Consider the following 17,092-nt stretch of genomic DNA (forward strand, 5'->3'; position numbering starts at 1 on the left):
ATTTTAGATAAACAAAACATCAATACCGCTTTCCTCAGCACACACACACACACACACACACACACACACACACACACGGTGAGAGTGTAAAAAACCGCCCGTCTCCCAACTCTCGGCGAGAGGAAGTCAGCGAGGGTGTTTGAAGTGGGTCTGATCAAACAGAGAGTATGCAGCACCACTAGCGGATGCCACAGCCCATACTCCTCACTGCACCCAGAGACAGCGATACACGCCTCCTGTCAATTTTCTCTCTTTCCCCCCTCGTCTCTCACGCTCTTCTTTTTCATCCTCAGCTGCACTTTTTCCACCGGCTCACCTCTTCCTGGGATTCCGTGTCCATCCCGTCCCCCTCTCTCTCTCTCTCTCTCTCTCTCTCTCTCTCTCTCTCTCTCTCTCTCTCTCTCTCTCTCTCTCTCTCTCTCTCTCTCTCTCCCTCTCTCATCGTTGCTTGCTTTAGACACAAATATCATTCATTTACATGGTTGGCAAATTATTTCAAGAGACTGTCATTCACACCATTATCTCCTCTTGTTTCATAACACCTCCTCATCTAAAAAAAAAAATGTACAGAAACACCCGAAAGCCATATTTCACATTCGGCAAATATAATTCACCATTGTGCACCAACTATAAATAAATCTTTCCCATTCCTTCCTTCCCTCCCGTCTGTGGCTTCACCTGAGGCTCTTGGATGATTGGTGCCACACGTCAGCCACTTGTGTCCATGCACATCCCACAGTGTGAAAGAAAAAAGAAAGAAAAAAGTGCAGACAGTCGCAGTTTTCTGCAGGAGCTGTGTTTGTTCAGTGGCTGAATCCTCCTCTAAGGGAGCTCGCTCCTCTATAGTGCAGCAGCTATGAAGGATGTCAACACAAAGCTCGGCGAAGAACAGAGCCCTCCTGCAGCCTCCTCTAGTAATCAGGGATGAGAGGACCGAGCGAAAGGAGAAAAAAAAAGGAGGAAGCCGAAAGAAGAGGAGCCTCAGAACTACACATCAGGTGAGGACAATTTGCCAGCCTTTGATTAGGCTCTTCAAACTGGTGTAAGGATCTTTTCCCCCCCCAACACACACTCCTGAGCCACATGTAACAGGCACAGAACAACGAAGACACACACACACACACACACACACACACAAAACACAATGAGGTGTGGACACAATGGAAGAAATGTACAATCTCCCGCTCATTTGTAACATAACACCCGTCTGCGTCTGCGTGAGGAAGTTCGAGGTGACGCCTCAAAGAATGAAGCCATCTCCTCATTTCCCATTTCCATTCCAAGAGAAAACTAATAATGTTCCTACATCTCATCTCTCCTTCGTCATTTTCTATAGAGACGGCGAAGAAGAATCTTAATGGAGTGTTCTCCTCTCGCAAAAACTCCAGGGAGAGGGATGGGGGAGAGTTATGGGGAGTTGGGTGAGGAGGGAGGAGGGAGGAGAGCACAGAGGTGGAAACTAATAATGATCCTTCATCATTGAGTTTTCTCCAAACTCTTTGATAATCATAATATCTTTGACATCATCATCATCATCATCATACGATCACATTATGTTTATAATTTACACCTTTATCCTCTTCCTCCTCCTCCTCCTCATCATCATGTCTTTCAGCATCAGCCACATAACCACCACTGTCCTCATCTTCATCATCATATGATCACATTCATTATGTTCATCATTTCCACTTCTATCCTCATCTTCATCATCATATGATCACATTTATTATGTTCATCATTTCCTCCTCTATCCTCCTCTTCATCATCCCTATTATCCTCTCAAGCAGCATCACTGCATTGTCACTGTCACACAACATGGACCCATCACTGTTAATCATCAGTGATTAAAAATGGTAATGACGATGATTCCAAATGTCACATCAGTTTTTTGGACACATATTTCTGAATTGTTGATGATGTGCGATGTCTGAGCATCATCATTACATCATCATCATTACATCATCATCATTACATCATCATCATTACATCATCATCATTACCATTAATATAATCAGCATCACATGAAACCATTAAACAATCATCGTCCCCATCTTCATCATCGCTGTCATCACCCTCATCAGAATTCTAATCACCGTCGTTACCCCCCCCCCCCCGCTGTTTTCATCACCGTCGTCTTCGAAAACATTATCAGCATCATCGTCATGATTTTGTTTGTGTAAATAACATTAAGGACTTCGAGGTTTTTTCGAGCCACTCGACGTGTTGGGGAGATATTCATCAGTCTGCTGCAGGAGAGGCTGCTCCTGCATGAGTCTGAGGTCCCCCCCCCCCCCGCCCGGTGCTTTAAAATGCAGATGGCCGAGAACAACCTGTAAAAGGTCTTTTGTCCCGGAGGCTGTCAGCGTCCTCCGCAACTCCAGATGAACTATTGCAACTTCGGTGTACTGAATGGATCTGCACCTGTCCTGGAGCTGTGATGTATTAGGTGCAGAGTTTCTAATTTATGTTTACTCCGTCCGAAGACAAGTTTTTCTAGCCTGGATTCGGCAATTATAATGATTCTCTAGACTCAATAACAAATCTCACATCTTCAGACATACGTTTCATTCTCACTCTTCCGTTTGGAATCACCTTCGTCATGAGCTCGCCTGAAGGGGTCGTGTTTTCGAAGGGATGTGACCTGGGTCAAGAATGAACACATTACATTTTGCGTGGATCCCTTTCGATTTTTGGTGAGGATGTGGATTAAAGGGATAGTTCATCCAAAACAATGAAAAACATTTAAATTCGACTCAAAACCAGATAATTTACACCATATTCATAGCCTAAACATCCTCTGATATCCTCCTCTGGATGAACTGTGGACATTTAGGTTAAAAACACGGTGTGAATGACACCATTTCGAGTTGAATTTGAATGTCGGAGCTTACGGACACTTGGACGACACCACAGGAGCAGCATGGAGGCATTTGATGATTTTTGTGGGATTTTGTTTTCGTTTGAAGAATTTTTCACTATTTACTTCAATTGTATTGGATTTGGCTGCAACGCTGTTTACCCCTGAAACTTTTGTGAATTCAATCACTTCACCCACCACCTCCATCGGCACAGTGGTGAGGAGATAATGAGGGAACTTTCATTTATTCGGTGTTGCTTCAACAATACTTTATATATATATCATATTCCTATGAGAGCTAGACGATCATGTGCAGGATCGTTTGGCCCTGGCGGAGGTATCTGCACTCTGCTGAGTGCCATTCTCGTCTCAGAGGGATCAATATCATCACCGCCGTCATCATCGCCTGCTCTCGTGCTCCCTATCTGGAGGCACATCAGATTAGTGGCCAGTTTTCTAATATAAAGCCCTCAGAGTCGGGCTTAGCCCAGGATTAGACCTGAGGTGAGGATTATTCTGCAGGTAATAAGGAAAATTGCAGCTCAGATAAATTTACACACACGCTGAAGCAGAAGGCGGCGTGCAGGAATCAGAGGGGCCAAGTCAGTCAGCAGCCTCGGCACCGAGCGGCATGAAGCAGCGACAAAATCATGGCAGTGCTGGAACATCTGTTGTTTCAGCCTTATTATGTTCCATTAGCGTGGCGTAAAATGAGGGGTTTGTTTGCGGCGCCCCCCCGTTCTGGATGAAATCAAGGTAGCTGGCTGGGAATTACTCCATTTCCCTCTGCCTTGTCTGATGGATTACAATGCAAATGACTCACTCCATCCTTCTTTTGTTTGACTCACTCCTGCTGTTTGAAAATCTACTGGGGATTTATTTATTTTTTTGGACAAAGATGAAAAGCAGATTTTCGTGGTTCCTCCAACACATGCACGTGATATGTGTGAGTCTCATAATGCTGCTGTGCAGGATGACAAGGAGAAAAAAAACTTGTTGTCATAAAACACGGGTCCAACAATTGTCAGGATGAACGTAGTTGCCAAAATCCTTTGATAAAAGAGTAAATAAATAAAGAACTAGAGATTATCGGCATGAAAGTTACCAGGGTCAGCTGTTAATTGAATTGACGGCTTGTGGGAAATAAACACGGAGGGGCGGCATCTTTCCATCTCTGCAGCGCATCATCTCTTTTTTTAAATGCCAGCTTTCTCATTGTAAAAAGCTGTGAGCGCCAGAGGGCATCTTAAACGTTGGGCGAGGCTCCATGCTAAAGGCCAATGTTTCCCCTGTAATACCAGCCCCTCGACACCCACCTGCTGGGACCATCCAACCATGCGCTTATAGCTGCTTTCTCTCCAGCTACACCGCTGCACGTTCGCCTGACTCATACTTGCAGAAGTAATGTGCCTTTGCCTCCTTTCCTCTCAACGCCGCTGATTCCCACCACTTTCACTCTCTTCTTCCACCTAATTTCTCTTCCTTCGCTTTTAAGCTGCCACAAACCCTCGTCTTGTTTTTTTGTTTTTTTAAAGAAATAAAGAAATGGCCTTTGTTGTACATTCAACTTTTTGTCCTTCTTCATATTAATCCCTCAAGCAGATCTCTCTATTTCCCCTTCACATTTTTTTCGTCTTTTTTTTGCGGTGTCTTGGGGCCAAAGCGAGGCCTCGGCCAGACAATAGTGTTATGTGTTATTATCCGCCTGCAGCTGGTCTATATGGGAGGACTGAGCGGCCGGGGTCCCATCAGAGTCCCAGACTGAACTGAAGACGAGTCCTATTCTTTTGCTCGGCCAACACAATCAGCACAACCAGCAGCGACCTGAGGAAAAGTATTAGAGGGGAGCAGAAACAAGGATGGAGCAGGAATGACAATGCCCATTGTTCGCTGTGTATTGAGTGCAGCCTGGCATCTTTCATATTCCGGGCTGGTATCTCGCTATTTTGTCCGTTCTTATTCATGCTTTCATTCCTTCATCCCGTCTGCTGGCCTCTCCGTCTCTTCTTAACACCCCCGGCTCACTCTCTGACTGACTTTATCTCCTGGCGCGAACCTTTTTCTCTTTCTCTCTCCATTAAAACAACAACTCCTGGGAGCTCCCCAGGTTGTTTCCGAGCGCTTGCATCACCGCCGCCATCGCTGCCACAGTCATTAACATCAACAAACCTCATTAGTGGAAGGGGATAGCAACAGAAGCAGCATCGGATCTTTACTCAAGTCTTTCAACCTGCTCCTCTGCGTGAACAACCCAAAGTTGAGTAAACATTTCGTATCACATTACAGATTCATGGCCATGCTGCTGACATACTAAACAGATCATTACCCTCCTATGGGCAGATCAGATGATGATGATGTTGTGCAGCGTGCACAGACACTCGAGGGCAGGATGGGAAAAGGGGGCACCTTCCTGTGAAAAATGCATTGGAGAGGTCTGGTTTCATTGCCTCAGGGGCGAGATGTTCTTTAGGGGGAACCTACGACCAGGATTATGATTCCAAGCCACTACCGTTAACAACAGAAAGAACAAAACCTTTCATCTTAAAAATGAGGTGAGAATATCACAGATGTCACCGCCGCAGAGGAATAAAAATCAAGGGGCTGGAGAGATTCTTTTCGATCTGACGTCGATTTTTCCAGTTCTAACAGATAAATGACACATGAGTGGCGGAGCGAATCAGCACAGGAGCCCGGGTCGTCGTCGGCTTGTTAGGAAGATGTAAAGATCAAGTGACATGGTAGAAATAGCAGAGAGATCAAAAGGTGCTCTTAATAAAAGATACAGAACATAAGTAATTTACAAGCTGATTTTTACGCAGTCATTTTCCAAATTGTGCAATATGCATGTCTGCGATTTGTTTCAAACTAAGTGCAGAAATCTGTGAAACTGTGTTTTCACTGGGATTCGACTTGAAAAATACCTTTTAGTTCAGTTTATTTGAGAGTGGTTGACAACTAAAGGTTAAAATCTAGGACTGCGACCAATTTTTCTTCATAATAAAACATATTCTGCACATTATATTTTTGGTCTGTAGAATGAAAGGAAAAGCACTAAAAGGCTCATCAATTTCACCCATGAACGCACGTTGTTGTCCTCAAACTGTTCTTTCTCACTACAAACATTCTGGCTTGTCATAGCAGGGCACGCACAAGTGTAATTAATCACATCACCGACGCTGTGCCAGTGACCCAGCATGCACTGGGAGTCTGCCTCTGGAACCAGCGCATGCAATGCAACCATCATTAATGTAATCAGTGGTGGAAAAGTCAATACGTCTGCTCTAAAATAAAACAAAGTCGATTGCTTGTGCTGTTTAACCGGGCGTCAGAGCCAAAACACAAAGATTTTCCATTCTCAGTAATGTAAAACTGTTAATTGACGGAGTGCCGTGAAATGTTGACACGCTTTGAATCCATCTGACTCTGGGACCAGCAAACAATCGAATCTCTTCGTGATGATTTATACAAACTATCGTCATCTCGTATAATTTGATGCAGCGCCATCATGAGGCCAAAATTCTTATTTGTCCAGCGCTTTGGTTTATGACTGAATACATCGGCCGTACTTTGTGTTTGGTGCCAATCAACAAATGTTAAACTGAGATGAAGATCATGGTAAATACTGTTGTACATCATAATCCTTCCACAAAGACGTCAGCTCACTATATAATCCTCTATACAGAAGTCCCTACATAGTGAAGTAGGGACTAGTGAGTGGATTCAAGGTGCAGCTTTACAGAGCCGCTGCATATTTTTACTAGTGGCTGTTCTATTAGATAAATGATCTAAAGTTCAGTGATTAAATCAACTCTTTTTACATGAACAGCACCCGACTGATTGAATGTGGTTGAAATTGTCTCTGATGTGTTCTTGGTTTATTTTTGGTCTCATTTGTTGATGAGGTCATTTAAAAAAACATTTGTCTGGTTTGTAACATGACAAACGAGACTTTTCCAAAACGTGCCGATATCCAAATGGTTTCTGTGCTTCCTGGATGTGAAGGTCAGGGGTCAGCGGGCCTCGTCATACATGCCGGTCTGTGTGTGTTTGTCCACTGCACTGAACACACACACACGTGTTGGCTCTGTTCACATGATCCATACGTGGTCAAACACACAGAGAACACACGTCAAATGTTCACTTTTTGACTTTCACAGTGGAACCAAAGGAATTGGCAGTGCATTTAATACCAGCAGACAAACTGTTCCACCCTAATGCGTCTGAATATTCAGATGACCTCCTCCTGCCAATCACCGTATTGAATGCGCTGATGACTAAGATCAGCCACACTCCATCTCGTTATGCAACCCTCTCTCCTGCTGAGCTCGGAGAAATAATTTGCGAGGCAGGAGCCCCGACTTTAATTACTCCAACTATCATATTTAGCTCAGTGTGAGCAGCTCTGGATCCCACGGATCACTCCTGAGACCCGTGTCTCCCAACGAGAGCTTCACCGCGGCTGATATTTAAGACAAACACACACGCGGCCCGTTGCTGTAGGTCACAGCGAGAACATGTAAACTGATGTAGCTGCAGCTTTATGCGTGTACTTAGAGACGGAGTTTGCCTGAGGCAGCGTGGACGGAGCGAGGTCCTGTACAAAGAAAACATGCTAAGCACATATTCCGACGGGCCAAGAGAGGGAGGGCGGAGGGGGGGGGGGGGGGGGGGGGGGGGGGGGGGGTCGTGATACGAGAGAAGAGAGATAAGGGCAGAGTGGAAGATGAGAGCTTGATAAGGAGGAAGAAAAGAGAGGGGAGGGGATGGAGGGAAGGAGAGCTGGAGTGGGTGGTGGTGGTGGTAGTGGCAGTGTAAGATGGATTTAACCCAGGGGCAGGTTTGAGTCTGACAAACTGTCAACTGAGAGAGGGGGACTACACGTCTACATGTAAATTGGATGCAAATCTGTGTGTGTGTGTGTGTGTGCATGTGTGTGTGTGTGCGGTTGGGCCGGGAAAGTGCTAGTGACTACACACATAACTGCGCGCCACAGGGGACACAACAGAAAGACGGAAGGACTCCTGGTGTGCTCGAGTGTGTGTGTTGATACGTGTGCATGAACATGTGTGTACATATGAAACCTGCTGTCTGCAGTGTGTGTGTGGGTGCTCGGTGTATAAGATACTTCTCTGTGTGTGTGTGTGTGTGTGTGTGTGTGTGTGTGTGTGTGTGTGTGTGTGTGTGTCTCCAAGGAGATAGATTCTGTCCCACAGAATGAGAGTGTCGTCAACCATCAGCGCTTCCCACTGACACGGAGTTCCTCAAAGACACAGAGATGAAGCGCGAGGAGCGATGGAGGAACAAAGAAGAAAAGGAAAAGAAAGTCTTTTGAAGGATAAACCGTGGGATTAGATAAGGTGCTCCTTCTGGACCATTGAACCAGTGAGTGCTTATGTGTGTGTGTGTGTGTGTGAGTGAGTGAGTGCGTGCATGTGAGTCTGAGTGTGTGTTGTGTGTGTGGGTGCAGGGGGGGGGGGGGGGAAACCATTGCTCTGAGCACATTAGCTGCTCGGGGTGAACAAAGCCCCTCACCTGAAAGCTTTAAGAGCCAGAGGGGTCCCCAATGTGTGTGTGTGTGTGTGTGTGTGTGTGTGTGTGTGTGTGTTTGTGTGTGTGTGTGTGTGTGTGTGTGTGTGTGTGTGTGCCCATGCAGCTTGTGTGCCAGCCAGCCAGTGGAAAAAGGGTTTTTACCCAACAGACAGCCAGTCTGGGTGTCCGAGCATATGAGTGTGTGCACGTACGCTCCCCTGTATCTAGCTTCCACTGACTGTGTGTGTGTGTGTGTGTGTGTGTGTGTGTGTGTGTGTGTGTGTGTGTGTGTGTGTGTGTGTGTGTGTGTGTGTGTGTGTGTGTGTGTGTGTGCACGGCTGTGAGTAAATAGATAAATGCAGGCTGCCTAACCATGTATTCAGCAGACAGCCATTCTGGTTGTATGCAATTGTGTGTGTGAGCTTGTGACCTAAATCTGGCTGCGACTGGTGTGTAGGTGTGTGTGTGTGTGTCTGTGTGTGTGTGTCTGTGTGTCTGTGTGTGTGTGTGTGTGTGTGTGTGTGTGTGTGTGTGTGTGTGTGTGTGTGTGTGCGCGATTCTCCTGTATTCCTGCCTGCATGTGACAGAAATCCCTTTATGTGGGGCCTGGGAGATTTCCAGATCCTGTTCCAGTGTTGCACTATTGTTGTGATAATGTGTGTTACGGTACTTTGTTACTGTGTGCGGCTCCACGTATCTCATCGCACCAGGAGGACGGACAACACTCACGAGTGTGTGTGAATTCTGCTCCCCGCCGTGACCAGGAGCGGCCGGAGCTGTTTGAATTGGATTATCTAATACATTTTCTATTATCCTGCGAGACCTTGAAAGAGATAGGCTTGTCGGGAGCCAGGCCGCTTGATAAAAAAAAAGGGTTTGGCCAATTTGTAGTATGCCTCCTCCCTCAAGCAGAAACATTTGTTTAACTCGTTTTATTCATCTTGACTTATCCAGGTTAGTCTCATTGAGATCAAGGCGCTGCTACGCGGAGCTGGCCGACGCACCGACAGCACCATTAATTAGCAGGTAAAGAGAAAACACAATTAAAACACGTCGGCGTGGAGGGTGATTAATCCCCCCCACCCCCCGGACAGCCTGCAGGAGAAAAGTAGAGCAGGAGGGGGACTGTGTCGGACAAGAGAGGACGGAGACAGACGTCCCCTGGAACCATTTAAAAACATCACCGGCAGTGGGAGATATGGAGAAACAGTGTCCACAGCCTCGGTAAAAATGTCAATTTGTGAAAGGTCAGTTCACCCAAATTCTCCACCTCTCCCAAAGTTGTTCTGTCACATTGTAGAAGGGGGAGGGGGGGGGGGGTATAATTTCGATGTGGTGGCGCCGGAAAACGTTGAAAAATTCATGTAAGTTTCACTCTGGGACGACTTTGAGAGCAGGTAGTTCTAATAGAGGTCTGGAGATTTGTGGGAGTAACTGGGACGATGTCTCTGCAGTTAAAATTTTTAAAATGTCAGTTTTTCAGTCCACCGAACGGCACAGACAAGATTTAATCTAACCCACATTCATTTTGAAAATATAGACAAATGCCTCAAAGTAGAATAGAAGCTCACAGCTCCAGCAGTCCTCTGATGAAACCACATTTAGATCCAGGTCTTTTATTTAGATCTGCACCTTGGATCTGATATGTCTGCTGCTGTAAAAAGGAAAATTTCCTCCTGAGTGGGATCAATAAAGTTTTATCGTATCTTAACTTGTACACACTGATAAATAACAGTCCCCGAAATGTGTAGGATTTTTTTCATCCAGATCCATGAATTACTTTCTAAGAAATCAAGGAAAATGCTGAAAACCACCTCATCTCGTTTAAGAAAGTAATAAAAATATTCCCGCACGAAAATGTGATGTGTTCTTCATTGACCCAATTGGCCTCCTTCCACCTAGTGGTAAAAAAGACCAGTAGGTTTTGTGTAATCCTGAAAACTAACAGACAAACACATAACCTGCTTGGCGGAGATACACACATCTGGGGCAAAGTATAAAAATGCAACGCTTTGGTCATTTAGATTAATTTACACTTTTAAAAAATCTGCAAGCCCAGAAATGCTTGACAGAGCGTTTAGAATAAAACACAGCTCCAGGTGAGAAAAGCAAAACACTGCAGAGCTGCATCATAATTCACAAAGAAGAACTTTCCCACACACACATATTGATTTGATCCATCATTAATAAAAAAAGATATTGACTACGGCAGCTTTGAAAAATAAGGTTTACATTTGAAATAAGCTTGTTTATATAAAACGGATCAATGGAATAAATCAAGTAACTGATAAATACGAGGAATCATCCTCGCAGATCTCACACTGCAGCGCTCTCTGCTTGTGTTGAGGAAAAGTCAGAATGGAAGTAGGACTGCAGTAACAATAACCAGCATTATCCCTGGCACCATTTCAGAAAAAGTTCCCTCCACTGTGTTGTGACTCATCGCTTCATGCAGTCCTCCCTCCGTCCATTCTCTCTTTTTTTCGGAGACACACACAGTTTACCACCGGCGCCGAGAAGCAGCGGGTGATTATCACTTCTGCGAATTCCAAGTCGGCACTCGTGACCTTGCGGGGAGAACGCCCTTGTCGAGCCGAGTTGGCGGGAACAAGTTTTGATGGACGCGGGCAACGCGTCCTGACGGCTCAACACAGGCTGTGTGCGCTCGGTGTCGTGCGTTCGATCAAGACGCACAGATGTTCACTCTCACAGGTTTTGGTGTCACTTTGCTTCCTCAGCTTGGATGAGACGCATTATTCCTGGATTTGGTCTCCGAGCTTCTCTGCAGTGATTCGTGACCAAATCGTTCTGTTTCTAAAGACGAGTGAGACCTCTTACTTTTTATTTTCACGTTGGAAACAACCTACATGAAATGTTCCAGGGAAAATACGTTCGGAGAGAAGGAACATTTTAGGATCGTGTGCAATGATGGTTTTCTGCATGTGGCAAAATGGAAACGTACCCAGAGCCATTGGCTTCAAGATTTATTATCGTATGTTGTTTTTGTTTGTTTTAATATGGGAGGAAATTGGGTTTTGTAATATTTTGGATGATTGTTTGAATTATGAAATTGGTTGAATGTTTTGTAAAATTGCCGATTAAATATAATGTATAAAAACTGTATGTGTCAATTATTGTCAACAATTGTAAGGGCGAACGATCTTTCTCACAAACGTCCAGGATTAAAAATGATATTAATGATATTTTTATTCATATGCTTAAATCAGTACCGTTTCAACTTTTAAAAAATATTTTCCATTATGTGAGTGCATTTGTGGATTGCTACTAATTTCGTTGCACCATCCATCTTCTGACCCTTCGAAGGGACCTGACCCCGAGCTTGGGAAACACAAAAACAAGCTCCCCACTGAAAACCCACAATACTTTCCTGATAATACTTCTGTACTTTTACTTGAATAAGATTTTGAATTAATTATTTCTTCTTCCCAGTAAATTAGCAATAACCCTTGAGTTTGTTTACCAGATTGTGCGACTACTTGTCTCTCTCTCACACTGTTTGACGACTTCTCCGTGAAAACAGTCGTACAATTTAAGCGAAAAACATTTGTAAATAAAACCAACACTGTAAAAAAAACACGAATTGCCCTGCAAATTTAACAAGGACGTATTTTGGTGTCCGTCTCCTCTCCTCTCCTCCTTTCACCCGTCTCTCAAACCACTCGCCATAATCCTCAAAGTTTGCAAAGAGAATTAGGTTTAGATTAAAGTCAGAGAATGAATTGTTGTCAGCGGCGGGTCCTCGCAAGTACAGCGGGACCGGGTTGTGTGTGAGCGAGTGCAGAAAAACGACGCAGCGTGAGCAATGGCGGTGCCAGTGTCTAACAGGGGGAACCAACCTCGCCAGGGCTCCAGAGCTTAGATTCATTGCTTTAGTAGCAATGCATTTTTGATGTGGCCTCTTTCTGCTTCAAAACTCTCCGTATGATGCTGATGGAATAACAGCGCCCCCAGCAACCAGCCACATACAGTAGCCTAAATGTGCAATGTGATGTCTGCAATGTGTAGGTACTTGTGCATACATGTGTGTGTGTGTGTGTGTGTGTGTGTGTGTGTGTGTGTGTGTGTGTGTGTGTGTGGTGAGGAAGAGGAGGCACAGAGAGACAAAAAAGACCAAAAGAGAGAAGGAGACGGCGAGAAAGGGAGAAAATGTTCCCCCTTGCCTGTTAAATATTTGAGAAGCCTTCTGTGGAAAAGTGATGCAGTCAGAGACGGGCCTGTTAGCTCAGTGTGTGTGTTTGCATCTCTGCGTGTGTGTGTGTGTGTCTGTGTGTGTGTGGTTGATGGAGAGAGGGGGAGAGAGAGACAGACCCGTTAGTTTAGACTAATTCAGCAGTGAGCCAGGGAGACGGAGCACTGTTTATTTATCTACCTGCGAGAGAGGGAGGACAAAAACAAGAGGAGAGAGAGAGAGAGACTGAGAGAAAGAGAAAGAGAAAGAGAGAGAGGGGGGGAAGAGGATGGGTGAGAAAGCGAGAGCGAAAGAGAGAAAGTGAGGGAGAGAGAGCGAGTCAGAAAGAGGGAGGCAGACCAGGTTGTCACAAACCATTAGACAGACGGACCAAGTGTGCTCTGCCCCATGTCAATGAGAGGCCTGGCTACAGACGACCCTGTGTGTGTTCCTGTGTGTGTCGATGCACACGCATGTATTGTGTGTGCAACCTTGTGTGTGTGTGTGTGTGTGCGGTTATTTGTTTGCTTGCTTGTGTGTTTAAGGATGTGATTTTTGCACAAATGCTTGTAATTGACAGGGAAATAAAGGCACTGAAATTATGAAAGACAGGTAAACGCTCTGTGTGTGTTTGTTTGTGTGTTTGTGTGTGTGTGTGTGTGTGTGTGTGTGTGTGTGTGTGTGTGTGTGTGTGTGTGTGAGAGAGAGTGAGAGTGAGAGTGAGAGAAAGAGAAAGAGAGAGAGAGAGACAGAGGGGGGGGGGGGGGGGGGGGGGGGGGGGGGGGGGGGGGGGGGGGGGTAAATCTCTAGACGTTGATGGGGAGAGGAGGCAAGATGCCCTCATTGTCTTAAACAAAAGGTTCCCTGTGCCACAGAACAAAATATCCAGTGTGCATGAACATATGCACACTTGAACACACTCTTCCACTTGTATGCATCTGTGTGTGTTTTGTGTGTGCGTGTAACCCTGCAAACACAATATTTGCCCCAAACAGGAAGTAAAAGGGCAAAGAATTAAAACAGAGATAAAAGGTAGAGTGAGGTAAATAAACAACACCGCTTCTAGAACTCACTTGGGGTTGGAGCTGTTCCAGTAGACAGCGTGTCTGTCGAATATGATCTTCTCCTCTGCCCACACGGACACCCAGGACAGGACGGTCAGCACCACCACCTCCATCACACCCCTCTGCCCGAGCTGGCACAACATCATAGACATCCAGGGGGGGGGGGGGACCTCTCTCTATAACCGGGATCAGGCTTTCAATGCACCGCTGCTGCTGCTCCTGCTGCTGCAGAAGAAGAAGAAGAAGAAGAAGGAGGAGGAGGAGGAGGAGGAGAAATCCTCTCTAGATCATCAATGTCCGTCTGCGCGTCTTTGGACAAACCGCGTCATGGATCGTTCTCCGGCTTGATGCGAGTTCCGATGGACCCTCTGTGGCGTCTCAAGTCATACTGGACGCTTGGAATTCACTTTCAAACTTGGTCCTGCGCAGACACGGGAGCTGGATTCACATGTTACAGACGAGCGCGGGGAAGCTGCGTGTGCGTCTCCTCGGAAAGGTTCCGAAACTTTTCTCCCATTACGCACGGCCGCGGGAGATGGATGCGCTATACCTGGGTCAGATCCCCCCTCTCTCCATGCGACGACTACTGTAACAAATCACCTCCCAGAGCTCATCCGAGGTTTGTAATTCTGTCGTTACTCATCAACACAAACGAGACACGTCCGAACAGGCCGTCACACTTGTTTACCCACATTCGTGTTGAGCCTGACGCACGCTTTTGTTCTCTCCTCTCGCGGCGCAATAAAAAAAAATCTCTTCACGGGCACAAAACTACGTCCACTGGAGCTTTTCTTCTCCTTCTTCTTGCATTTGGAGGAAATACATCCCACGCACACGGACACGCTCCTCTGCGATATATCTCAGTCCAAAGTTGTCGCGCACGCCACCGGGAAGCGAGACGGGAGCATCCTCCTCACACAGCGAGCTCCTGCAGCATCTCCACCTGGTGCCACCGGCTCTCATCCAACGCGCCTGCACTTCTCTCCCCGTGCGTCACGCTGGTGGCGATCACAGCTTTAATCCCAACGTGCTCCGGTGCAACCTCCACCGACGGCGGCAACAAACGCTCTCCGGCAGCCTGATTCGGTGCAGCCTAAGTAGCCCCCACCCCCTCCTGTCTCTCTCTCTCCCATATATCTCTCCCTCTTTCTTTCCTTTCTGCGCGGGCGGGGTCTGTAGCCGTGCCGTGCCGCGCCGCGACGCGCTCACTCCGGGGACGCGGGGTTGGCTGACTCACTGCGCCCTGCTGATGCACAACTTGGAAACCGTGCAACTCAATTAAACATGGTCTTATTTTTAGAAAAGTGGACTCAAGCTTTTATTGCGACAGGAATTAAGAACATGCGCAATCAGAGGACGTATTTCTCCTGTTTCAAGAAGTTCACGGTCAGTTTGAAAGCTGCGTCCTGATGGATGAGGCTCACACGCTCACACACACACACACACACACACACACAGAGAGAGAAAGAGGAGAAATAGGGCGTCTGATGGATCGCTGGAACACTGGAGTCATTTTCCATCAGTGTCCATTAGGCCCAAAGGGCAAGCGGCTGCAGCACCAAGTCTAAAACCTGTGAGCCATAAACCCCCTGATGGCTGTGAATGACAGAGCGCTGCCACCCCTGATGCCTCTGCCGTGCGTGTGTCTGTGTGCGCGCAGAGTGCTCCTCACAGACACATCCATCTTAGGCATTCAGACTCAGAGAGAGAAAGAGAGAAGTAGGCGCTGCATTGTTTCCACCAAGTGTTTTTTCCTAATGTGCCAGTAAAGAGGAGAATGATGAAGTGAAGAAGCAACAAGAGGATTCATTCATTCAGTTGCACTCTCCTGAAGGGGCATCAACCAAAACAATGAATAAAGAGAAATACAATTCATATGTTCATCAGCTCATTTAATTCCTTCCTTGTTTACGATCAGTTCTGAAGCTTTGAACAAAGCCACACATCACATTTAGAAAAGGTACTTCCCATGCATCAAAAGGCTAAGAAAATAAAGTCTCAAGAAATGTGTTGTTGAGTTTTGAGAGAGCCCGGACACAGATACGTGAATATGTCCTTAGCCTCCTGTTCACTTCCAATCTGCACGAGCGAGGAGCCGAATAAAACATCTGCTTCATGTGGCGAGGTGAAATGCAGTGTGGTTTTGCTTGGGCTTCAACTTTATTGAACTTTGACCCTTAGTAAGGGGCTTGTTTATTAGAAGAATAAAGAAAAATGACTGGACAGGGGGCCAACCAGATTTCAGCTGGGGCCGGTGCCCCCCCCGATCCCATCCCTGGATCTGCCCCTGGGAAAGGCAAAGGATTTTCTGCAGTGTACAAACTCCTCCGGCTCCTGATTTGCTAAAAAAAAAGATAAATAAATCAAACGTGGACTTGTCACGCCCGATTCCAAAAAGGCCCATGATATCATTTTAAAAAGGAACCTTTCTGCGGCTCCATCTCTCACATCGGATTGTGCCTCTCGGTCGGATCCATTATGCAAACTGTCCTAGTTTTACTCTGCCCTGCTCTGCCTGCCAAGTAATGCCTATAATTTTTGGCTGCTAAATTCAGGTAGGGCGGCAAACCCATGCACCCCCCATAACCCAAATACAGCTGCATGTTGTCCGCCTCTCTGGATGAATTATTCAACATCTGTCTGAGGCGTGCATATGTAAACAGGTGGATAGGTTCCTGGTGGCTTGTTTTTTTTATTTTTTTAAAGGGGGGGAGCCACTCCAGATTTGAGACATCCTTCACCCCGGCTCCGGGCCTTTTCCTCCTCGACTCTGTCACTCTCAAAGTGAGGCTAAATCTCATGTAAGCTCTGCAGACTAAACAGAGTGGGGAGGACTCTGCTACGAGGGACTCTTTAAGTGATCCTAAATCCAAATTAGTGTGAGTAAGTATGGATGCACGGCTCCGTAAAAAGGGTCTTAAAGCCTGGAATTTATAGCTGGTTAAGTCTGTGATTGCTCTGCAGTTTAACTCTGCTGGAGAGAGATAAATTATGGACATGTGAATGATCTCCCAGCTCCAGAACCTAAACCGCAAATCAAGACGATTTAATGTTGACTAACAAAGCATCCATTTAAATTCGGCCAACGTTTAAGTCTCGCATCAGACATCCAGTGGGTTTTTCGCCCTCTGTGATTATGTCTCTTGTGGACATTGAACATGTGATAAATTACCTCCAGGATCAGTCTCTTGAACCACGTGCGCGCCCTCTCAGCCTCCACGCGTGTGTGTGTTTGTGTGTGGCCTTGATGTTTGCCAGTATTTGCTTGATTAAAGACCACAGTGCTGATGTAAATAAATGTTGCCAGATGTGTTGGGAATCACCCCCCCACCCCCACATGGTTGCATTTAGTCAGCGCCGGATGAGGCCAGGGACATCCCAAGGGTCTGGATCTGGCAAACAAATGGCAGAGGGGGGTGGGGTGGGGTGCAGACAACACACTGAAGTAGTTAA

The 17,092-nt window shown here is 46.3% G+C and overlaps 1 protein-coding gene across 2 annotated transcripts in view; it reads right to left on the minus strand.

Moving 5' to 3' along the window:
• Positions 1–14,812, minus strand: part of efna2a (ephrin-A2a) — a 76,182-nt gene extending 61,370 nt beyond the window's left edge. Inside the window, exon 1 of one of the 2 annotated variants that reach the window (XM_034577176.1) lies at positions 13,649–14,812. In XM_034577176.1, the coding sequence (XP_034433067.1) occupies positions 13,649–13,791 (143 nt within the window). In that variant the 5' untranslated portion in view covers positions 13,792–14,812. The remainder of the gene's footprint in view (positions 1–13,648) is intronic. The other variant, XM_034577177.1, reaches the window with a different exon arrangement.
• Between the last annotated feature and the right edge of the window lie 2,280 nt (positions 14,813–17,092).

The sequence above is a fragment of the Hippoglossus hippoglossus genome, chromosome 22 (assembly GCF_009819705.1).
Source record: "Hippoglossus hippoglossus isolate fHipHip1 chromosome 22, fHipHip1.pri, whole genome shotgun sequence".
Classification (NCBI taxonomy): Eukaryota; Metazoa; Chordata; class Actinopteri; order Pleuronectiformes; family Pleuronectidae; genus Hippoglossus; species Hippoglossus hippoglossus.